We start from the raw sequence: 22,823 nt of genomic DNA, 5'->3' as shown, positions 1-22,823 counted from the left end.
GAGATTACAGGGGGCTATCCCAATTCGCAGGCTCAAAAGAAGACATTTTGGGCTGCTCCTAAGAGACTAATATGAATATATTATTTACTTGAAACTAGTCGTAATTTGATCTACTCCTATATACCAAGTTGAAAACTAATTATAATTTATAATTAAGAGATTATTTACTTAAGAAAACATTTAGGTTAAAGGCTTTAATTAGATCTGTTCCTGGATTATATTAAATAAAGATGTTAATTAAAAAAAAAAAAAAAAAAAAAAAAAAAAAAAAAAAGTTTAAAATCCAAGCTTACAACTACACGTTGGCATTCAGTCGGGCAAAGTGGCATTTACAAAATCATTCACTCTTTGACTTGCACACTCAAAAATACACTCATATTTTCTTAGTTCCAGCTAAAATCTGCGTCGAAATTGGGTTGAAATTGTATCTCAAAAACTTTAGGATACTCTTAAGCTGAGTTTCAACCCCGGTTGCTGCACGAACTAAGCTTGATTGGTTGTGGTCTTGGCTGTTTGAATGAGGAAACTCAGTGATAACGAGAAAATTGCGATATACTATCCTCGTTTGGGGGGGCCACCAGCAGAATGGGCTGCAAATTTAAGCCAGTAATGCGCGGATTCGATTTCCTAGAACCCGCCAAGCTAATGGCATCTGTGAGATATGCATTGTTGATTTCACCTGAGGGAAGTAAACCAGAAATTGTTAATCTTTTAATGGGAAAAACGGCATCGCTTGGGAACCCACCTTTGTAGAGCGAATTCTGGTATATCGGATCTGGCTGCAGGCGCACGTGCCTCGTGGCCAAGATGAAGGCCAAGGTGGCCAAGACCACGCCATCTATGCAGCCGATAATGGCCAGTGGATAAGCCCACCGAATGCCGCACAGGCCCAGCTCGAAGCGATTCGCTTCCGGGCCGCAGATCTTACGGAAATCATCCGAGTTCCAGCCAAAGGGAAACGCCGCACAGGCCACAATCATACAGAGAGCTGGAATAATTAAAAAATAAGTAAAACATTTATAATAAAAACACACATGAAACTACTCATTAACAAAAGAAAACACCAAAACACTTGGTATACACAAGAACGTGATGTTTTCGATATGGTTAACAATTGGGGGCAGGGAGATGCAGTGGGAGATAGTTCAGCACACACACCTGATATAATTTGCATCCAACCGCAAAGGTGGAAAACACGCGTTGACTTCATAAACAGCAAACAAACCAAGAAGAATATGGTCAACAAGGCCAGAGCAATGGCGCCCAGCATGAAGAATGTGGCCAACTGAAAATGGTAAATAACAATAAAAAAATGTGAAAAGAGTACTTGTGGTGTAAGCTTGTTTGGTAATTTAATAAGTGGGGTATTAAATTTTTTTTGTCATTTTAAGAAAGGTCTTAAAAAATGAGGTCAATTGAAATTGGTTAAGTAAAAGAAAATATTAAGGTAAGTACATGTTGTGTAAACATATTTATGGTTATATGACTAGTAAGTATTCACATCGAATGACTTTAAGCCCTTTTTGAAGTTATTGACATTATTTAAAATGACTAGCATTTATATTTTCACTACAATAATATTTGTTTTTTCGAGGCATGACAATACCTTTTAACAATTGAACTATTACATTCAAATTACAAAAAATTAATGGTCATCAATGATCATTTTGCATCATATTAAATATAGCAAATTTGAAGGGCAAGATTAAATATTAAAATGTTTAAAAAATGTAAAAAAAATAATATACCTTATAATATAAGATGATATTATATTTATATATAGCAAGGAAATTTTTAGAACTCCCATCCGATTAAAATCCCTTGTTTTTTACCTGAAAGGAGAATGTGGGCACTTCGAAGATGCTCTCCCACCGCCTTCTGCAGTTGTCGAAGATCTCGTCCCGCTGGCACTGCTGCCAGAGGCCCAGACGACCTGCTCCATCGTTGTCCGGATCCCCGATCCACTCTGAAATGGTCGCAAAAATACAGATAAATAGGGGACCGTTTCCAGTAAATAAACCCAGTCAGCCAACCCACCTGGCGTCACGAATGCCACGATGCCGATGATGGCATAGCAGATGGTGAAGATGGCCCACAAAACGCCGATCGCCTTGGAGTTGCGGATGTACTTGGAGGCGTACAGATGCGTGGTGTCCACGTACTCGATCTTCGTTCCCATTTTTCACAGATTTTCAAGAGTGGGGAGCGCTGCTTTGTTTGCCTGTGAATGGAGGGAATGGGATCGAGCGTGGTTAAGTGCTTGGCGACCAACATTTTGTACACTATATAATTGGAAGATGGAACCAAAGCAACCCGGGCAGCGCCAACAAAGGCATTTCTGTTGGTCATAAACCGATTTCTGTGGGCACTTCTTTTCTTATTCGCTCTTAAGCTGATTAAAATTGGCCAGCTTTTGGTGTGATGACCTCGCGGAAGAGTAATGCCTTCGAGTCAGGGAACTCTGATGCAAGAGGCAGCCAAAAAGCTGGCAAATAATAATAACTTTCCATCAATCTGCATGTGTCGTGTCCACTCGAAAACATTTTCAAATCATTAAACAAGATTTTTTATGAGCTTTTCCCCTTCACTTCAATCAAAACACATTCGCATGCGAATGATAATCGCGAAAAATGAAAGAGAGAAATAGCTGGGGGCTACATTTTTGGTTTTGCTTATGTAAATCGGCAATTATTTGGCCGAAAACTAACGACTCTTTCGCCTATTGCCTCATATCTGCCACTAATTCTATGTCAAAGGGAGAGAGTCATTATGCGAAATCAGCGTGTGTGTCTTGACTGCCTAATTTTAGCCATGATTCATGGCCCAAACTGGCTGGCGATCAGTAAACTTGTTTGCGATTCGATCAAATTTTACTGAAATGTCTTTCGGTTGAAATATGCTCATAAAATGCATTTTCATTAGCTTTTTCTCTGGCTGCCGTCGAGATTTCCCAGCATTAATTTATCATATTTATTTTGTTGTTGAAACCGAGAAAAGTGTAACACAAAAGCGAGGTCTGCCTGCCCGTGAGAAGTACAACAATGGGGACTTGGTCAAGATTGGTTCATTAGGGTGAATTAAAGCTATGGCCAACAAAGAGCATAAGACTCAATTATGGGAGCTGGAAGTTGGAGCCCGGTTCAAGGCAAAAGTGGAATCGATTAACACAACAATGCTAACAACAAAAGAGAGAGTCGGGGCCGAAGAACAAACAAACATGGTCGAACAACGAGCCCAGCCCAGTAACATAAAGAAAACTTTCCAGCCGGCACATGATAGCTCGGCTTAAACAAATCGAATCGATGGAAAATCTTGTCCATGACTCACGGACATGCAGCCTGAAAAGCCAGTCTCGGGAAAATTGCACTCGACCAGACAGACAAACCGCAGACGCCTAATAACTTCCTTTATCTTTTGTAGTGGAAACTGCAGTTTGCAGCGCGGAGTTGGAAGTTTTCAGTGGTGTAATTCGTAATTTCAGTGCTTTTGTTGGGCATGCAAGTCTAAACTGCATGGCTGCTTTTTGGGACTCGAACGTGACCGAAAAGAAAGTGACCACTGGCGAGGAGAGCCTTCTGCCAGCCGTTCGCATGACGCAGCAAAACCAGCGGAGTCTCGCCCGACTTGGGTTACATCCGCTCACCGGCCGGCGGCGGAGTGCTCCCACTTTTCGGACGAGTTTCACTTGCACGGCAAGAAATATGGTTAAATATTTAAGAAATTAAAATCACAAAGGAATTGAGATCACAGATTGATGGAAAATAAAGCAAATAAAATGAGCATGAGTTCGAATATAACATTGTATCTTTTAGCAGGGCACTTCCATCTTTGAGATCTATCTTTAGATTACTTATTGCAAAGTATCTATAGAACTAATAGATCTATATAGGGTAAAAAAAAAACAAAACAAGAACGTATCCTAAATAAATTAGCTCCACAAACATTGGTAGACCGAAAAACTTGTAAATATCCAAATTCAAAATTATCCATACAATAAGACCTCATGCACCAGTTTGTTATCTTAACTTCAAAGATTTAAATTCTGTATTACGATCCAAAACGATTCGGTTAGTACTATAAGATAAGCACGTTTAAGTTCAATTTTAGGTCAACTGATTTATTTTGACCTATAAATGCTTCTTTTTTATTTTGATGGAGCAAGAAAGAAACAAGATCGAAACGCTTTGTTTCCTGTGCACTGCAGTAAGCACCCGAAAACAATCCCAAACCGCTTTGGGTGAGTTGCAATCTCGGCAATTACGGGGACTTTTCCGCTGAGACTGCACATAAGTCGTACGAGCGACGAAATAAGGTCAGTTGGGTAATGGCGATACCTTAAACGTGGCTAGCGGCTAACTGAGAAATGCCGCTGCAATGCAGTGGCAGTTGCGAAAACTGCACTCCAAACTGGGATTGGCTTTCTTTTCTCTCCATCGCCGACATTGGTCATTCCACATATCCATCTCCCTGGGCCCCAGATGACTTTCTACTTTATAAACATAAATTTCACATTAGGCACAGACGACCGTCGACCGTCGACCGTCGACCGACGACCGACGAGAGGTGAGCTACCCGTGTCTGGAGCGGCTTTTGGCTTTGAAATGGGGGTTCCCTCACCTCTTAGTACGAGCCACCAAAAAAACACCGTCCAATTGGCCACACACTTGTAATTAATTTTCACATTTTCAGCTTTTCACCGGCTAAGCGGGGGAAAATCCCCCATTGTTCCGCCTGGCGATCAGGGGAAGCGCATATGTAACTATGTAACTACATGGCTTGTTATGGTTTTCTGTGTGTTTTGGCCAACAAAGTGGAACCTAAAGACGTTGGTGCCAGCGGCTTGATTAACACGTTCGTAGTTTCTCAAAAAAGTTGCTAAATTTCAACCACCACCATTGGAAACTGGTTCCTACATTTCAGAATTATGCGGAAATGGCGTTTAAAGTGGCTCTTGTTCCATGTTTTTATGTCGAATTTTTTCGCTTTTGCCCATTTCTTTCGGGTTCGAGGTGTTTTTGTATTTTTGCTGCGATGATCGTTTCTGAATATATTTTGTGCGATCGCTTTCTGGCAGAACCAGAAAACGGAACGGGATGGCAGGCCAGGAGAACCCGCCAAACTTTACTTTTTTCCTTGCGGCCAGTTACTCAACGCATTGACAGCCTTAACAGCTGCCATCCGTCTTGGGAGAAGCCCGCTTTTTGTGAGTTTACTTTTGCGAAAGTTGGTGGCATCCACATCCACACGGCCCCTTTGAAGAGTACCCAATCGAGAAGCCAAGACGATCCGAACCCATCCAAAGCTGGTCCGCTCACTCAGTCACTCGCTCGTGGGCCTGTGGTATGTGTCTCTGTTTTTCTACGTTTTTTATTAGATCACGATTTGGATGTTAGCAAACATTCGCGCATACCAAGCTCCCAGCACGGCGAACGGGGCCCAAACAACTACAATGGGGGTCTATACATAATAGTAACTCACACCGAGATTCTTCCCTCAGCCTGGGCCTACGAAAAATCAGGAGCGGCTTAGTGTTCTTTGGGGTGAATTGAGGTGTTTTCAAAGGGTCCGGAAGAAAGGATTTTAAGGTCTAACAGTTGATAGTGAAAGCTTAAGGACTTTTAAAATCATTTCTTTCAAACTATGAATATATATCTCACATTTTAATAAGGAAAAAGTTCTAGAGAAATTTGTAATAAATTTTTCTGATACCAAATTACGACAAAATATGATCTGTAATACTCCAACTACTGCACCTTTGAATTTTATTATAATCAAAATATCACCTTTCTTGTCTTTCTTTTTAAACCTAATTTTTAAGAGATTTTCCGCGGCGGAAGTTCGGAAAATAATACCACCTATCCTCAAAAGTTCGGCAGTAAATTTCCCTTTTTTAGCCGTTTTCCAAGCGCCCTATTTCCACGCCCTTCACTGCGAAGGCCGCCACCGCGCAGCCGCAGAAGTTTCAGTCGAGATGCTCGCCTGCCTCAAAAAAGAAAAACATAAAAACAAAACCCAGCAGAAAAACAAAAAAAAACTGTGCCTCTTTCTGGTTTTTCACGTTACTCGGGCGCGCGGTTTTGTTGCTGTTGCAGTTGCAGCAGTTGTTGCTGTTGCAGTTTCAATACGCACGTCTTCACATCGCCAAGATATGCAGGTATGTGTGTCTGGCACACTGGAAAAAATATTCAGTCAATTTACTTAAATTCAAGGTATGATTTTTATAAATGTTATATTTTTGCCTAAGTAAATAGGTAGAATTTCCATATATTTTTTTATGTTTTTAAAAATTAATATTATTTTAAATTGGTTTATTTTCTTTGCAAGGGAAATCATTTAGATTTTAGGTAAATATATTTGCATGTATTTAAAACAATGACATTTTATTCGTCTCAATGGATTTATTTTTAAAGGTATTTGTTCCAAAAATAGTTAGTTTGAAAAGGAATATATTTATATTTAAGTAAATATTTTTTCCAGTGCTCAGATGCATGTGTGCAAATATGCATGTGTGCCTGCAGCCTGCAATATTGTTGCTGGTGTGTCTAATGTTGTACGTATATTATTTCCATTTTTTTGTAGGTTTTCACGTTTTAATGTTGTTTGAACTTTGTTGCTTCAGTTGTTATTGTTGTAACTGCGATATGGTTGTTTATGGCTGGCTCTATAGTCGTTCTCCGACTTTTTAAATGGCAAAAACGGGGCGCAGTTTTGTCGGCTGACATTTACTTTTGCCGTTAAGATCGAATTTATTTGAGAGTTCGCAAACTCTTGCTTTTCCATGCGTTTTTCGCTACCTTACGTTGATCGAGAACAGGTTTCGGCTTTAGCTGGACTTGTGCGCTGATTATTGTTGTTATTTTAATTTACTACTGTTGTTCGCGAGCTTGCATTAATTATTGTACCAAAATCGCGGGCAGAGACTTCGAATTCGATCCGCTTCTTCGGAAGAAACCGCCAAGACTGAACCGTCGCGTTCGGCGCTGAAAAACGAACTGAATACTTCTTGGCATTGGGATACCTAAGATACGGCCACATAGATACTCACATTCACCTGGGCTTACCTGTAGCTCGCACCTGAGTGTGTGTCTGTGTGAGTGGGAGAAAGAGAAAGAGAGGGAGTCCAGGTGAGAGTTCCCGATCTTGGCCCGCCTTTGATAAGTGCAGCGAAAATTGTTGGCATTTCTTTTCAATCATTTTGCTCGATAAATAATGCAGCACTGGGTTTCTTTCCCTCGAAGAATTGCTGAGATTTCTCCACTTATCGTTCAGTTAGCCATGCGATCTTGAGAAAGGCCCGGGGAAATGGAGAAAATTCGGGGGAGGTTTTCCATTGCTACCTGCAGGATGTTTGCCGAATTCCCTGAAATGCTTTCTTTGTGCAAGAAAATCCCATTGAATGTTTGGCCTGGGAATAAATAGCCAGCATGTGTGGAAGATTTTAAGCCAGAGATAAAGGTTAAAAAGGTGTTTCATTTTATACCTGAGATAGTTTGTCATTTAGAGTATCTAATCAAATGGTACTTAAATTGTTAATACTTAAAGCTTTATAGTTTTTACAAAACCAAATACAAATTACCAAAATTTACTGGGTATAAAGTACATATGTAATTCTGTTTAAATATTTTATTTACTAATTTTTTAAGGTAAAACATTTTTAATATATTTCCAATTTAGTTTTTAATTTATAACTACTTTTTGATTGTAAGGAAATAAAATCTACATAGTATTTAATCAAAAATGTATGTGACTCAATTTCATTCCATACATTTATTTTTAAATTTATTTATTTTTTCGTCACAATCTTATTTGCCTTTTCCTGTCCACCAAAATTTCAAATCGACCGCCCAGCGAACTCAACACGCGTTCATCGCATAAAGTATCTCCCATCCATAGCAACCACCTCCTCCGATAGCAGCTGACTTATCAGCTGTTCCCTTAAGCCAGTCCGCAGTTGGGCACGCACTCACGTAGTTCTGAAATATCTGAAAGCTGAAAACCTCTGTAAAAACTCCCTTACACTTAAGTAGACTGAGATCAACCAGTAAAACGAAGAAAGATGAGCCCAATCAGTGCGGAAGACAAACTAAACTACGTAAAGTCGAAGATCGGCGAGTATCCGAACTTCCCCAAGCAGGGCATACTATTCCGGTGGGTTTAGCTACATACCATGGCACCAGGTTATCTGACTGGGGGCACTAATGGTTTATGGGCAAACAAATGGAGTCTTATCAGGCTGTTAATGTATGGAACCCTCTGTTTTCATGTAAAACATCAGCGACATTTTTGGTGCCCTCACCGATGCCAAGGCCTGTGTTTACCTGAGGGACTTGCTGGTGGAGCACATCCGGGAGAGCGCCCCCGAGGCGGAGATCATCGTGGGTCTGGACTCGCGGGGCTTCCTCTTCAACCTCCTGATAGCCACCGAGCTGGGGGTGGGATGTGCCCCCATCCGCAAGAAGGGCAAGCTGGCGGGTGAGGTGGTTTCCGTGGAGTACAAACTGGAGTACGGTAGTGTGAGTATCTGTCAGTTTATTGCTTCATGTTCTATAACTAGACGAACTTACTTCTGAGAATATTGTAAGGCACACCCGTCTTCATGTTTTGGAATGCTGTATAGCTAATTATAGATTTGACTATGTGGAGTTTGCTAAGTTCTAGCTATAGAAGTTTCTATACTATCATCTGAAGTTACCTTCCCCCATTTTAGGACACCTTCGAGCTGCAGCGTTCCGCCATTCAGCCAGGCCAGAAGGTCGTAATCGTAGATGATCTGCTAGCCACGGGTGGCTCCCTATTGGCCGCCTCTGAACTGGTCCGCAAAGTGGGCGGCGTTGTCGTGGAAAGCCTGGTCGTTATGGAACTGGTTGGGCTGGAGGGTCGCAAAAAGCTGGATGGAAAAGTACATTCCCTCATCAAGTACTGAAAGTTAATCAAGTTGTGACAAATACCTTCCACATTTGCATTTAACTTAATACCTCTCAAGGGGGCTTTCCAACTAGCGAATATTTATAACAATACTGAAATGTTAACATTGTTTGAAACAGAGGCATATTTTTATAATGGAATATATTTGGAATTTGGAATATATTTCGAACTGATAACGGAGGTCTTTAATCTATCAATGGAAATTGTATATTAGCTCGGCTTGGTATTGACCAAGACCTGATAAGATGGGTGTATAAAGGGTATTTAAATATTAAATTGATAATCTAGGAAACATGTGCTTTTTGTTTAGTTTTCTTAGGCAGTCTTAAGTATGCGTTTATGTGAATACCAACATAGGTATTCTGAACTTACATATCGATTGCTATTTTTGAATACGTTTTCGAACATAAATTAGATTAACTGAGGGCTATTTTCGATTTTGTCGTCGTCAAACTTAATTATCTGTCAATCTGTCGGCAAAAAAAATATTTGTTTTAAAAATTTATAGAAGATAAAAAACTTGTTGATATACTCAAACATTTTGATGTACATTTTTATCTAGTCACAGATTAAATATGTCAATGGTTTTTTCAAAAAGCTCTATTTATATTTATATACTTTTTATTGATATTTATATACTGTCTATCTATTATTTATATACTCTCTCTATTATGAAACAAAAATCTTGTATGACAGAATGCCCCTGAAAGTATGCTATCAAAATAGTTAATAAGTGGAAAAGTGTGAATTAAACTAAAATAGCTTTTAACCGTCCTTGTTTTGGAAGACTGAAAACCTAAAAACCTGACGCCACGAGTGTCCTATTTTTAGCTGCACAACTTTCGGATCCACCCACGCAACCCCGGCCGCAAACCTTTTGCCTGCCGCTCTCTCACTGCGCACTCACTGCACTCTCTCTGCACTCTCTCTGCACTTTCTCGCTCCCGATGCTCTCCCGTTCACCGTTACCGGCGCTTTTTGCTCAGCAATAAACAAAAATTGTTGTGCTGCGTTAACCCAGAATGCCGAGGAAGTGCCACCCCTCGCCGCCGCCCGTTGATAAACAAATCAAAGGTGACACCCCTGAAAAAGCAAGCCGAAAATAGCAACAAACACACAGGTAAACAAGGCTCAAGGAAGAGCCAAGGATCCAGGGAGCTGAGGAATGGCAAGCAAAAAAAGAAAACAAAAGGGAAGAGAGGAGAGGAGAGGAGAGAACGGAAACTGGCGAAATGAAACCGAAAACTGAAACTGCGCTGCTGCTGCGCTGCCGGCGTCGCTGCCCCTGGCCTGTGCTCATTTCGCATTTGATTTTGATTTCACTCGTGAAATGTGCGTTGTGCGGTGATGACGCTAACGGTTAGTGTTTGTTGTTAGGCCCCCTCCCCCTGGAAAAAAATGATTATAATAATCACAGCACGCCTGGCGAATTGATATTGATTGCGCGCTTTTCCTCAATTGGCAAACAATTGAATAACAAACTAGTAAAAAGTCGCCCTCCATTAACGGAGGCCCATCTTCGGCCGTGTTTGTTGTTTGTTGTTTATTGTTGCGAGCGGAGGGGGAGGGGAAAGCGCTGGGGGAGAGCGAAGAGAGCGGGCACACAAAGCAAGGCAATTGACAGCACGTTACGTATACCCCTCCTACGCCCCGCATTTTGCATTTGTTTGCCCCGTCGCTGCTCGAGTGTGTGTGTAGAATTATTAACAAACAATTAAATAACCGAGAGATACATTGCCCAAGAGTACGCGAGATGCCCTTAGAAGCCATAGAACATTAAATGGTAATTAGAAAGTGACCTCGAACAAACACGACGAAAAGGCAAAGAAATAATAATGAATTTTAAGGGATTACTTTAAAATTAAACAATATTCAAGCCAAAAGCGTTTTCTTTTTATTTTTTGAACTTAGTTAAATTAAAAGTGTTAAATAACCAGTATCTTTTTAGTAAAATATTCAAAGAGTATGTCAAATGCAATAAAAAAATAATCAACATTAAAAAGAACACAAATCTTTCAAATACATAGAAAGTCCTCACGAACCATTTATTTCTACAGAGTTTAAGGTCAGCAGAAAAGCCGTGAAAAATCAAATAAATAAAAAAGACCAGCGCAAACTGAAAAGCTTGCAAAAAACGCAAACGAAGTGGCATGACTTTATAAACATTAACAGACAAAAGATGAGCAGGGAAATATTCAGGGGGTGTTTTTGCGGCTTTACAAGGCCTACAAAAGGAGTTTGAAGTGAGCAAAAAATCGATATTAAAATAAATAACAAAGCGAAAGTCAACAGTTTGCTGCAAGTGTAAGTAGAAAATATCAGAAACTTAAAACGGAGATGTATCTGCAGTTCATGATGAACAAATAAGAGAAATATATAACAATGAATGTATCTGCAGTTCATGATGAACAAATAAGAGAAATATATAACAATGAAGTAGAAACAAAGAGTTGGCTGGCAGACAAGACGAAGAGCCTAGCAATTTATACAGGGGTGTTTTGCCCACAAACCCCAGGAAATACCTCAAGTTGCACTGCCGAGAAAGGAGTTTCAAGTGAGCAGAAAATCAATAGACGACTTCCCTTATTCGCTTCCTGACTTGCAGCCGAAAAGTGTAGAGGCCCCCAAAACACACCCCCAACAAACATAAAACACAAAGCTGAGAAAGCCGAACAAAAGCGGAAGCGAATCAATGGTTTGGCCTGCAGTTGTAACCCAACTGCAGTGACACAATTTTCGGTCGAAAGCCACTCGACCATAAAGCAAAAACTGTCATCCGCCCAGCTCACTCAATATATTTTTGGTTTCCACTCTTGCTTTTTTTTCGGTCTCCGTTCTTTTGCTTTTTTTTCCTGCTTTTTGGTTAAGAACATTTAGCACAGCAAACTAAATTTAGCCAGCACGACGTCGACAGCGATGAGAACTTACAAAATCTGTTGCCAACTGCAGGCAAACTTTGCGAACGCGTAGCGGCAAACGGAAATGTCCCACGACTATCAATAGCAGACACGCGCCATCTATCCAAAATCAATTCCGAGCGCCATCCAGAACCGAATCAAACCCATACAACATACAACATACAGCACCAACAAAGCCCCATAGGACACGGCAAAACAGGAAGCCAGCGACGCAGGGGAGAATCCGCACCAGTTCCTATGTCCCAGATAGAGCCGAGTTTAAATGAAATTGAGCAAGAGCCTGGCAAACTGTCGCGCCATCCGGCGCTATTTGCTCATCTTCACGGCCGTCTCCCTGCTGCTCCTGCCCCTCTCGCTGGTCTACCTGGTGTGGAACGAGCAGCTGCAGAAGATCCGAGGATTCGAGGTGAGTGGAGGCGCCCCCAGTGGGCGGCAGTGGGTGGTGCCGGTGTGCTCCAGGTGACTAGGTAGCATGCCCAGTAGTAGTCCCCTCCCATCAGCCCTTTGAGTGCCGGGCAAACATCTGCTGAACAATCGCTTATACAAGTGCACTAGGAGAAAATGGGCGGGAAATCGGTATTGTAAATATTAAAATACTGTAATAAATGATTGAATAAAAACGAATGAATGAAATGTTTTAGTTAAAATTACCATATCCGTAAATTGTTCCTCAGAAATCGTTAAAATTAAAAATCATTTGTAAAAGTGTTCAAAAGTAGGCAACAAATAATTCAGTATTCGAAGGACAGCCTTCGTATTTTTACTGCATACTTTTTGGAACAAATATAAGAGTTTTACGTAAATTCGTGATATTTGTAGCGTGCCTTCTATATAAGTTAGATTTACATGTCTGTGGAAATAAATGGAAATAAATTGTCAAATTCCTGTAGATAATACTTTCATTAATTTTCCCAGATTTTAAATTTGAGGAAATGTTTTACCCAAGCATGACCTTGGGTTTTATAGACTAAAACTTGTTTATAAATAAACCTATTTTACATTGTTAAATATTAAAGTTTTAAAATTCATTGATTTTTTTTATACGATTTTGTTGGTAAAACTTCGATTTAGCGATACTTATATCATATATATACTTCATCTATCCGTTTTTAGTACCTAATAAGAAATGATATTTTGAAAATTATTAAATAACTGTTCTGTAGCCAGCGCCACCCTAGTTTTTCCCAGTGCACTTAGCTGTAGATACACTCGCTTGTAGTTGCCGCCCGACCGCCTGCCCCGCCCACCCCTCATCGCCTGACAACAAACAAATTGCAGGCCATCGATTGCCCGACTCTGTTTCGGTTTCGGGCCATCGGAGGAGGCGGCTGAAAGCCAAACCCCACAAACCAGAACCGAACAAAAAAGCAATTAAACCGAATTACCATAAAAAGCCAGGCGAATCAACAAACTTATCAGCTGGCAATCTGAGCAGTCTATCTAATTCTATAAACAAATTGTGTGAAGGGCATTTGGAAGGAGCCGAGAATAACATTTTACACGCAAATTAGCGGCTATCGCCTATAAATACACGATAAATAGCTGCGATCGAAGGCATCTCATCTTGTTGTTATTTATTTGTTTATACAAGTTCTCCGGAGATTTTAGCACACTTCTTTGAATCGCCTTTCGCACTTGGCTATTGCACGTCTATCGCCTTAATTCTCGACGGGGAATCGGGGAACTGAGCCCGGCACTGCACTATTCGAACTGGCTTGCTGGGTATTATGTGCTCGCTTGATTGGGTGCAAATTAATTCGAAATTAGCGGCGGGCTTTGGCCGGCTTTATCGCCTATTTGTGCTTGAAATTGAGCAAATGCCATATAAAGACGGAATATTTCAGTCACACCAATTGCACAGACACACAGTCGCACAGACGGAGGGACACACGGACATGCGGACGTACGGAAAGCGTTCTTGGCTTATAATCACATAAGCTGGCCGACCGCCCCCCGGCCACGCCCTTTTGGCCCGGACAACCCTTTGGGCACGGCCTAATCCGATTACACAACTAGAAAAACTACTAACTTTGGGATCTTGAGCTGAGATACATATTTCGTGTGCCTAATATTGGATAATCTAATATGGATGATATCAGAATTATTTTTATAGCAGGGATTATTAATATTACTAATAATAGTGATGAATTTAGAGAAATAAACTACATAGGTAGGCCACAGAAATAACTAAGGCTTATTTTTTAAAGGTGTCTCAAAGTATGCAGTACACAACATTCTTTCAAGTTTCGTACCAAAAATATATAGTTGCATACTTTTAGACACTTCAGTAATTGATTTTAAAACTCTTTTTATTAAAGTTTAACCCAAAATATATATTATTTTTTATAAGATATGATATTTTCAAGTGTTGACTACTCGCAAAGCGTTGTTGCGTGGTCGCCAGAGACTCTTGGGCGCCCGTCCATCGGCCTTGGCCAAATGGCTTGCGAAAAGAAAAACTTTCGCACAAATTACACTTAATTGCGTGTGGCATCATGAAAAAGTCATCAAGGGGGGGGCCGGACAATATTGATTCACGGGCTGCCAGCCACCCCAATCAATATGCGCTTGCCCACTGCTAATTTGCATTACATTACCCAAATGACACATGCTTATTCAGAGCCAAAAAAAAAAACTAGAATAAAATAAAGGCACATTAAGACACGCAAACGCCGTGCTGTGTTCCAGTTAAACATTTGTATTTTTCGTTTGTTAGAGCCGGCACACACGCATAATTAAGCACATGCGAATCACAAACACCCTCGGACGACCACGCTCATATAGCGAAGCCGATTTGCATTTGGTCCACCCTAATAGAGCCTAAAACACAGTTCAGGTCAGGCTCGTAGCGCCATTTTGAGTGGCAGTTACTTGTAGGTACATTTTAGTAAGGGATAGAGCAATAATCTGTATTCCAAAATTACAAAATTAGGTTAAAATATTTGAAAATAAAACATTTTGGGGAATTAATAGAATTTAAACAAAGCAATTATTAAAATATTTAGCTTATATATTTTTCATCTATCAAACAAGCCTAATAAAACACAAAAAAAATTATAGCTTCCAATTGAAATTAGCCATAAAACCTACATAAAAGTCTATTAACAGAAAATTTCCGCTATTAGCCATATAAATATTTACTCTTTTACTTATTATAGAAATACTCGTACACACTTTTAAATTCCCATCTCATAAAAATATTGATCTTTAAGAGACCCTTTCCCGTTATGAAAGCATAAAGCGAGTTCTTTGCACTTTTAAGAAACAATTTCAACACAATGCTAATGGCAGGAAACAATTAAGCTAAAAGCATCGAAAATGTTTAGACAAGTCATCGGGAGGGCCCAGACATTAGCAGAAGTATCGCATTCTTCATTCAGCCCCAGTGCCCAGCGACGACCATTAATCAATCTTATCTGAACGAGGCATTCATGTCCCAGCGAATTATTTCCGAGCCCGACCACCAAGTGGAAGAGCCAGCCCCTCGAAGGGTATACAGAGTACCCCCATGCCATGTACGGTGTGTCATGTAGGGCAGTATTGCAAAGTGGAAGCGCGAGTCAAATGCAAAGTGCCTGCCACGATGGTGACGCCAACTTATCCGCCGAGTGGCCGCAGCCACTTGATTCATGTGGCCATTTTCCAGATGACAGTTGACACTGGCGTCTGGGGGTTTTAATTGGGATTCATATTGAGACCGAGATTCGCCAGAGGAATGTGGAATGCGATGCGAGTGGGGGCGGCGACCTTGGACCTTGACCGAATGCTTGTACATTGCGCATACGCCACGTCATCCCCGCCTGCCTCTTAACCCAAATAGCCAACCGAGTCCAAATCCTTACCCACCCAAACGCAACTGCAACTGATTTTCTAGGCCTTTAATGTGCAGCAGCAGGCGCCGCAGCAGTCGCAGCAGCAGCAGCAGCAGCAAGCTCCGCATCAGCAGCCGGCGCAGCAACATGGCCAGCTTCCGTATCCGGTGGTCCGGTATCCGGTGCTGCTGCTGAACAAGAACAAGAACAAGGACCTGACCGTCGTGGCCACGGGCAAGACCAAGAACAAGTGGCGCTATGTTGATAAAGTAAATATGTAACCCGCACCAACACTACACACACACCACACACACACCACACACACCATACACTTCATAACACACCGAACACACAGCGAACACCCACCACTAACCAGAGCAAACACTTGAACTCACAGGCTCGTATAATTAATGATGTAAACAGAGCCAAGGGCTAAATAAAATTGAGATGGCCAAATTGATTGGCATTTGGGCATTGGGCATTATTCGGGCACCCCACTCCCCATCTCTACCCACTCCCATTCCCATCGAGAAACCAGCCAGCTGGCTTTGCTCACCGTGGCTCACCTTTCCGCCCGTTTGTCCCTCGCACAGGACAGCAACCAGACGCTCCTGCCCCTCATCCCCGAGTATGCCGTGCAGACGCTCACGCCGCAGGAGATGCTCCAGGTGGAGCAGCGCATGGACCAGCGCCGGGAGCGGCTGCGGGACAAGTGCTCCGCCTACGGCCTGGATGTCCTAGGTGGGTCTTCCGCCGGATTGGGCTCTCCTCTATCGTATCTCTATCCCGAATCTTGCTTACAGGTCACGACTCGTGGCACACCCCGAACACATGGGAGTTTTTGGTCAACAAAAAGTATCACATTATCTGGTGGGTGTGAGCTTTATTCACCTTTCAATAAATCAATTTTAGTTTGCAATTTGCTTTGGAAAAGTTAAACTTGTATAGCTGAAGTTACATTTCAGTATTTTGAAAACTATTATTGTTTATTTAATATTTATACAAAATGTATTGATTCAGTAGCATAATTTAAAAAATTAGTATAATTTTTTTTTATATTACATTTTAATTACATTTTCTACAACAATTTATTTACTTCCGTGTAGGTGCAATGTCTTTAAGGCAGCCTCCTCGTCCTGGATGTTCAACTTCAATGTCCTGGCCGGCTACTCACCCGCTTATCTGCGCAAAACCAAAAAGATTCTGCTCAATCTGGCCAGGGAGCGGTATCCCCGGGTGACGCTCGACGAGGTGGGTGGTGTCGCAGGCTTGCTTACTCCTCTCCAATTACAATTTAATGTGTTTGGTTTTATTTCGGGGCGCCAGCTGCGTGAGGCGCAGAACTACTCGCTGACCTTCATCATCGCACGCGATCCCTTCGAGCGGCTGTTGAGCGCCTATCGGGACAAGATGGTGTTCGCCCTGCCCTACTCCTTTCACGACAAGTTGGGACGCAGCATTGTGCGCAATTACCGCAAGAAGGTGGGTCTTCCGGCTGTAACGCCTGGCGTATACTTGATATTGTCACTTTAGGGATATCAAGTATACGCCGTGGATAATGATATATATAATATTTATTGAAATCAAATTCATAATTTTTGTATTTCCCTGTACAGCCCTCCCTAGCCGCCCGTGCCGCCAACACAAAGTTCCCATCGTTCCCCGAGTTCGTGCACTGGCTGCTCGACCAGGTGAAGCGCGGCAGCTTCATCGACATGCACTTCGTGGCGGCCACCTCCTTCTGCACACCCTGCCTCATCCGGTTCGACTTGATACTGAAGTTCGAGTCGCTGGCGGAGGATCAATTATATCTAATCGAAAAGACTGGCCTGAAGCGGGTGATAGCGCCCGTGTGGCGCAACATGGGCAAGGGCCGCAAGACGCACGAGCTGCAGCAGCAGTTTTACGCGCAACTGACGCGCCAGGAAATGCTGGAGCTTTACGAGTATTACAAGTAGGTTTCGATACTATCTTAGACACCCTTCTTGACAAACATTTGAAACACAATTCTGAACTATTTTATCCCACAGATACGACTTTGAGCTGTTCGACTACGACATCCAGGAGTATCTGCAGGTGGCCCGGCCGGACGAGGCTGAAGGTCCGGCGGCGGGTACAAAGAATTAGCCCGGCCCCGGATCTCTTAGACTTTGCTAGAAACCAATGAATCAAGTTCAACGAACTCACATATTAGCCGTCACAGTACGTAATTGCAAAATGTTGATAATACTGAAGGAAAACAATAATAAACTTAACTATATTAAAGCGAAACGTTGCCTCTGTCTTTACTTTTTGTCTATGGATCATCTTTTAACTCAAGACTTAATTTTGACTACTTGTTTGCTTCTATTTCAAGCAAATTTTTTTGTTTTAAATGCAAAATAATCCGTTTTTCTCAGTGTCCTAGAAAAAAGGATACACCCTACTGATAGCGAATACTACCACCTCACAGCCTATACACCAACCCTTTCCAGCGTGACCGTTCGCACTGCTCTGGTATGTTTCCGGTATATTTCTGGTATTTGCGAAAGCCGTATTTCCCCGCTCACGCTGACGCCTGCTCTTCTTCTTCCGTTCGCCGCGCCACAATTTTTTTATCCGGTGGAATTTTGCAATTTTTGATTATTTCGGATTTATTCAGTTTAACTGCAACGACAGCCACCCACTGACCCGCGGCAAGATGTCGAGCTTTGTGCTGGACAAGGAGGCGTTCGTGCGCCGCGTGAAGCGCCTATACACAGAGTGGAGGGTGAGTGCGTCCGCCGGTCGGCGATGCGAATCTCCGGTTTGCCTGACCCCAGGAGCATCGCGCCAATGGCGCATTGGGAGCCGTGGTGAAATAGTTCAGCAGACCTTATCTCCCTCGCCTCTTTGTCTTCCCAAAGGCCCCCAGCATCGGGCACGATGACGCCCTCAGCAACCTGGACTGCATCATGAGCGTGGTGGGCGTCGAGGAGGACGTGCTGTACTCCAAGTCCATGGCCCTGCAGCTGTGGCTCCTGGGCTACGAGCTGACGGACACCATCTCCGTGTTCGCCTCGGATGCCATATACTTCCTCACCAGCAAGAAGAAAATAGAGTTCCTGAAGCAGACACAAAACATCACCGAGGAGGGCTTTCCGGAGGTCAAGCTGTTGGTCAGGGATCGGGTGAGTTGCTGGTCATCCCGTGGCCCAAATGCCCCCCTAACTAATCTATCCACCCAAAGACCGACAAGGACCAGGGCAACTTCGAAAAGCTCATCAAGGCCTTGCAAAACTCCAAGAAGGGCAAGCGCCTGGGCGTCTTCACCAAGGACGCCTTTCCCGGCGAGTTCAGCGAGGCCTGGAAGAAGTGCCTCACGGCCTCCAAGTTCGAGCATGTGGACATCAGCACGATCATAGCCTACCTGATGTGTCCCAAGGACGAGTCGGAGATCAACAACATACGCAAGGCATCGCTAGTGTCCATGGACATTTTCAACAAGTACTTGAAAGATGAGATCATGGACATTATTGATTCGGATAGGGTGAGTTTTTGTTGGAGATTAACCAGGATTCTTGAGACTTATCCGGTATCTTTTATCCCACAGAAAGTCAAGCACAACAAACTCTCCGATGGCTGCGAGGCAGCCATTGGCGAGAAGAAGTACACCAGTGGCCTAGACCCCAGACTCCTGGACATGGCCTATCCACCCATCATCCAGTCCGGCGGCGTCTACAGCCTGAAGTTCTCCGCCGTGGCGGACAAGAATCCCCTGCACTTCGGCGTGATCGTTTGCTCTCTGGGCGCCCGCTACAAGTCCTACTGCTCAAATATATCGCGCACCTTCCTGGTCAATCCCACCGAGGCCATGCAGGAGAACTACACATTTCTGGTAAGTGTGCAGGAGGAGATCCTCAAGCTGCTGGTGCCGGGCACCAAGCTGTGCGACGTCTACGAGAAGACGCTGGAGTACGTCAAGAAGGAGAAGCCCAAAATGGTGGACAATCTGCCCAAGAGCTTCGGCTTCGCCATGGGTCTGGAGTTCCGAGAGAACTCTATTGTCATCGGGCCCAAGTGCCAAGCGCTGCTGAAGAAGAACATGGTCTTCAATCTGCACGTGGGCATCTCGAACCTGACCAATCCCGAGGCCACCGACAAGGAGGGCAAGAACTACGCCCTATTCATCGGCGACACTGTCCTGGTCGGCGAACAGTCCCCGGCCAGTGTTATGACCCCGTCCAAGAAGAAGATCAAGAACGTGGGCATATTCATCAAGGACGACAGCGACGAGGAGGATGTGGATGACAAAAAGGCCGCGAAGGAGGATCAGGGCACCGAGATCCTGGGCCGCAGCAAGCGCAATGCAGTGCTGGAGTCCAAGCTGCGTAACGAGATCAACACGGAGGAGAAGCGCAAGGAGCACCAGCGCGAGCTGGCCCAGCAGCTGAACGAGCGCGCCAAGGATCGGCTGGCCAAGCAGGGCAACTCCAAAGAGGTGGAGAAGGTGCGCAAGAACACCGTGTCCTACAAATCCATCAGCCAGATGCCGCGCGAGCCGGAGGTCAAGGAGCTCAAGCTGTACGTGGACAAGAAGTACGAGACCGTCATCATGCCCGTGTTCGGCATCCAGGTGCCGTTCCACATATCGACAATCAAGAATATCTCGCAGTCGGTGGAGGGCGAGTACACGTACTTGCGTATCAACTTTTTCCACCCCGGCGCCACAATGGGTCGCAACGAAGGCGGACTCTATCCCCAGCCGGAGGCCACGTTCGTTAAGGAAGTGTGAGTATTGGGAACATCTGCTGTGACTACAACTAACTATTCATTTTATCCCACAGCACCTACCGCAGCTCGAACGTAAAGGAACACGGCGAGGTGGGTGCCCCATCTGCGAATCTGAACAACGCCTTCCGCCTGATCAAGGAGGTGCAGAAGCGCTTCAAGACCCGCGAGGCGGAGGAACGCGAGAAGGAGGATCTTGTGAAGCAGGACACACTCATTCTGTCCCAGAACAAGGGCAATCCGAAGCTTAAGGACCTGTACATTCGGCCCAACATCGTGACCAAGCGCATGACGGGCAGCCTGGAGGCGCACACCAATGGTTTCCGCTACATCTCCGTGCGCGGCGACAAGGTGGACATCCTGTACAACAACATCAAGAGCGCCTTCTTCCAGCCCTGCGACGGTGAAATGATCATCCTACTGCATTTCCACCTCAAGTACGCCATCATGTTTGGCAAGAAGAAGCACGTGGATGTGCAGTTCTACACGGAGGTGGGCGAGATCACCACGGATCTCGGTAAGCACCAGCACATGCACGACCGCGACGATTTGGCCGCCGAGCAGGCGGAACGCGAACTGCGCCACAAGCTGAAGACGGCCTTCAAGAGCTTCTGCGAGAAAGTGGAGACAATGACCAAGTCGGTCGTGGAGTTCGACACGCCGTTCCGTGAGCTGGGCTTCCCCGGAGCACCCTTCCGCAGCACCGTCACGCTGCAGCCCACCTCGGGTTCGCTGGTCAATCTCACCGAGTGGCCGCCGTTCGTCATCACGCTGGACGACGTGGAGCTGGTGCACTTTGAGCGCGTTCAGTTCCATCTGCGCAACTTCGACATGATCTTTGTGTTCAAGGAGTACAACAAGAAGGTGGCCATGGTGAACGCCATTCCCATGAACATGCTGGATCACGTCAAGGAGTGGCTCAAGTGAGTTTCATTATGCCTTTTTGAAAGGGATTTTTATTAATCTTTACACTGCAGCTCCTGCGACATTCGCTACTCGGAGGGCGTTCAGTCGCTGAACTGGCAAAAGATCATGAAGACCATCACAGACGATCCCGAGGGATTCTTCGACCAAGGCGGCTGGACTTTCCTGGACCCGGAGTCGGGCAGCGAGGGCGAGAATGAAACCGCCGAGTCCGAAGAGGACGAGGCCTACAACCCCACAGATGCCGAATCGGATGAGGAGTCGGACGAGGATTCCGAGTACTCAGAGGCCTCGGAAGACAGCGAAGAAAGCGATGGTAAGAAGCGAAATCAACCTGCATTCACTATGTTTTTTGACATTTGTGTCTTAATTTTTGCAGAGGACCTTGGCTCGGATGAGGAATCCGGCAAGGACTGGTCCGATCTGGAGCGCGAGGCCGCCGAGGAGGACCGCAACCACGATTACGCCACCGACGACAAGCCACGCAATGGGAAATTCGACTCCAAGAAGCACGGCAAGAGTTCAAAGCACAGGTATGAGCACCGATCCGATCGTCCACCGTAGATGTGTGACTCTATCCGAGGTTTCCGCCGTATTATCTATATCAATTACCCCATTCTACACCCAACACAGTCGCCGCGACCGCGAGGAGGCTCGATCGTCGTCGCACAGTAAAAAGCATAAGTCGAACTCCTCCTCCTCCTCTTCGCATTTAAAATCCTCCAGCTCCAAACATGGCAGCTCATCTAGGTTTGTTATCGAATGCCCCAAAACACGTAATACCCAACCATAAGGCCTAACGCAAGTGCATTCCACCTAATCATTTCACCCACCACAAATTCCACACTTTTTATTGGTCGTTCAGAGAGTTTTCCAAGTAAATTCTGGGCTAATTTGGTTTCATGTTCTCGATTTGATTGTTTTATGGTTTTGGTTTCACAAGATTGGATTAGGGACACCCAAAATTCCTTTCGGTTACAAAATTCAATACTTTTTGTTTATAATTTGGTTCTGGTTTTCCAAATTCTTTTTGATTGATTTTGATTTCGGCAAAATTTGTTTAAAAAAATCACACACTTTTGCTTGCTCAAAATTTTGTTGCCTCAGTTCAGTTAGCTCGACAGCTTTGCCTTACACTTTCTGCCACTCCTGTCTTTAAAGCCCATCGAAGTCGTCCAAGGATAAGTACCACAGCCGGGACAAGCATCATTCCTCCTCGTCGTCGGGACACAAGAGCAGCAGCAAGGACAAGGATCGCAAGCGTTCGCGGGACGACAGTCGCGACAATGGCCACAAGTCGAAGAAGTCGCGTCACTAGAGGGGGCTATCCTCGAACTCGGATCGAAATCCAACTCTCCTGTTATCATTGTCTATCTGTTAAAAGACCCGCCCACTCCGATCCCCGCCCACTCATCTTTTCGCGCTTCAAAAGTTGTATTACAAATTAAATATAATACGATATACATTTATGTAATAAACTAATGTAAGAACTACA

At 44.0% G+C, this 22,823-nt stretch overlaps 4 protein-coding genes across 17 annotated transcripts; 3 read left to right on the top strand and 1 right to left on the bottom strand.

Moving 5' to 3' along the window:
• Positions 1-241: 241 nt before the first annotated feature.
• Positions 242-6,978, bottom strand: LOC108035599 (LHFPL tetraspan subfamily member 3 protein). Of its 2 annotated transcripts, none has more exons than XM_017111276.3 (6): positions 6,795-6,978; positions 2,038-2,221; positions 1,833-1,966; positions 1,159-1,285; positions 746-988; positions 242-679 (listed from the first exon to the last, which is right to left on the bottom strand). In XM_017111276.3, the coding sequence occupies exons 2-6, from the start codon at positions 2,177-2,179 to the stop codon at positions 528-530; spliced, it is 798 nt and encodes a 265-aa protein (XP_016966765.2). In that variant the 5' UTR covers positions 2,180-2,221; positions 6,795-6,978; the 3' UTR covers positions 242-527. The 2 variants fall into 2 exon arrangements, with proteins under 2 accessions (XP_016966765.2, XP_016966766.2); XM_017111277.3 differs by having other exon boundaries at positions 6,800-6,978.
• Positions 6,979-7,926: 948 nt separating this feature from the next.
• Positions 7,927-9,101, top strand: LOC108034557 (adenine phosphoribosyltransferase). The gene is made up of 3 exons (XM_017109485.3): positions 7,927-8,148; positions 8,276-8,513; positions 8,708-9,101. Exons 1-3 carry the CDS (start codon positions 8,057-8,059, stop codon positions 8,921-8,923), a joined length of 546 nt encoding a protein of 181 aa, XP_016964974.1. The 5' UTR covers positions 7,927-8,056; the 3' UTR covers positions 8,924-9,101.
• Positions 9,102-10,238: 1,137 nt separating this feature from the next.
• On the top strand, positions 10,239-17,926 carry LOC108035421 (carbohydrate sulfotransferase 11). 12 transcript variants are annotated; one of them, XM_050886248.1, is made up of 10 exons: positions 10,749-11,229; positions 11,324-11,479; positions 11,531-12,249; positions 15,718-15,924; positions 16,249-16,396; positions 16,459-16,525; positions 16,762-16,906; positions 16,982-17,137; positions 17,272-17,609; positions 17,686-17,926. In XM_050886248.1, the coding sequence occupies exons 3-10, from the start codon at positions 12,106-12,108 to the stop codon at positions 17,780-17,782; spliced, it is 1,302 nt and encodes a 433-aa protein (XP_050742205.1). In that variant the 5' UTR covers positions 10,749-11,229; positions 11,324-11,479; positions 11,531-12,105; the 3' UTR covers positions 17,783-17,926. The 12 variants fall into 12 exon arrangements, with proteins under 12 accessions (XP_016966531.1, XP_016966535.1, XP_043950797.1 ...); XM_017111042.3 differs by lacking the exons at positions 10,749-11,229; positions 11,324-11,479 and adding an exon at positions 10,239-10,284 and having other exon boundaries at positions 11,803-12,249; XM_017111046.3 differs by lacking the exons at positions 10,749-11,229; positions 11,324-11,479 and adding an exon at positions 10,245-10,284 and having other exon boundaries at positions 11,875-12,249.
• A 296-nt stretch (positions 17,927-18,222) lies between these two features.
• Positions 18,223-22,821, top strand: LOC108035377 (FACT complex subunit spt16). Of its 2 annotated transcripts, XM_017110981.3 has the most exons (9): positions 18,223-18,404; positions 18,541-18,804; positions 18,864-19,163; positions 19,227-20,404; positions 20,461-21,327; positions 21,382-21,644; positions 21,708-21,861; positions 21,962-22,078; positions 22,490-22,821. In XM_017110981.3, the coding sequence occupies exons 1-9, from the start codon at positions 18,336-18,338 to the stop codon at positions 22,644-22,646; spliced, it is 3,369 nt and encodes a 1,122-aa protein (XP_016966470.1). In that variant the 5' UTR covers positions 18,223-18,335; the 3' UTR covers positions 22,647-22,821. The 2 variants fall into 2 exon arrangements, with proteins under 2 accessions (XP_016966470.1, XP_016966471.1); XM_017110982.3 differs by lacking the exon at positions 21,962-22,078.
• The last annotated feature ends 2 nt before the right edge of the window (positions 22,822-22,823 follow it).

This window comes from Drosophila biarmipes, chromosome 3L (genome assembly GCF_025231255.1).
Source record: "Drosophila biarmipes strain raj3 chromosome 3L, RU_DBia_V1.1, whole genome shotgun sequence".
In the NCBI taxonomy this organism is placed as follows: domain Eukaryota; kingdom Metazoa; phylum Arthropoda; class Insecta; order Diptera; family Drosophilidae; genus Drosophila; species Drosophila biarmipes.
Note: the sequence above shows the minus strand (reverse complement) of the source record. Positions and strands in the feature narration are given on the sequence as shown.

Excerpts from the sequence above, each read along its gene's own strand:
- LOC108035599 (XM_017111276.3), bottom strand. The coding sequence starts at position 2,179 with ATGGGAACGAAGATCGAGTACGTGGACACCACGCATCTGTACGCCTCC. Across the intron at positions 1,967-2,037 it reads CGTGGCATTCGTGACGCCAG|AGTGGATCGGGGATCCGGAC; the intron begins GTGGGTTGGCTG and ends CGACCATTTCAG. Across the intron at positions 989-1,158 it reads TTGGATGCAAATTATATCAG|CTCTCTGTATGATTGTGGCC; the intron begins GTGTGTGTGCTG and ends TAATTATTCCAG.
- LOC108034557 (XM_017109485.3), top strand. The coding sequence starts at position 8,057 with ATGAGCCCAATCAGTGCGGAAGACAAACTAAACTACGTAAAGTCGAAG. Across the intron at positions 8,149-8,275 it reads AAGCAGGGCATACTATTCCG|CGACATTTTTGGTGCCCTCA; the intron begins GTGGGTTTAGCT and ends GTAAAACATCAG. Across the intron at positions 8,514-8,707 it reads ACAAACTGGAGTACGGTAGT|GACACCTTCGAGCTGCAGCG; the intron begins GTGAGTATCTGT and ends CCCCCATTTTAG.
- LOC108035421 (XM_017111042.3), top strand. The coding sequence starts at position 12,106 with ATGAAATTGAGCAAGAGCCTGGCAAACTGTCGCGCCATCCGGCGCTAT. Across the intron at positions 15,925-16,248 it reads AGTGGCGCTATGTTGATAAA|GACAGCAACCAGACGCTCCT; the intron begins GTAAATATGTAA and ends TCCCTCGCACAG. Across the intron at positions 16,526-16,761 it reads AAAAAGTATCACATTATCTG|GTGCAATGTCTTTAAGGCAG; the intron begins GTGGGTGTGAGC and ends ACTTCCGTGTAG.
- LOC108035377 (XM_017110981.3), top strand. The coding sequence starts at position 18,336 with ATGTCGAGCTTTGTGCTGGACAAGGAGGCGTTCGTGCGCCGCGTGAAG. Across the intron at positions 18,805-18,863 it reads AGCTGTTGGTCAGGGATCGG|ACCGACAAGGACCAGGGCAA; the intron begins GTGAGTTGCTGG and ends ATCCACCCAAAG. Across the intron at positions 21,645-21,707 it reads AGACAGCGAAGAAAGCGATG|AGGACCTTGGCTCGGATGAG; the intron begins GTAAGAAGCGAA and ends TAATTTTTGCAG.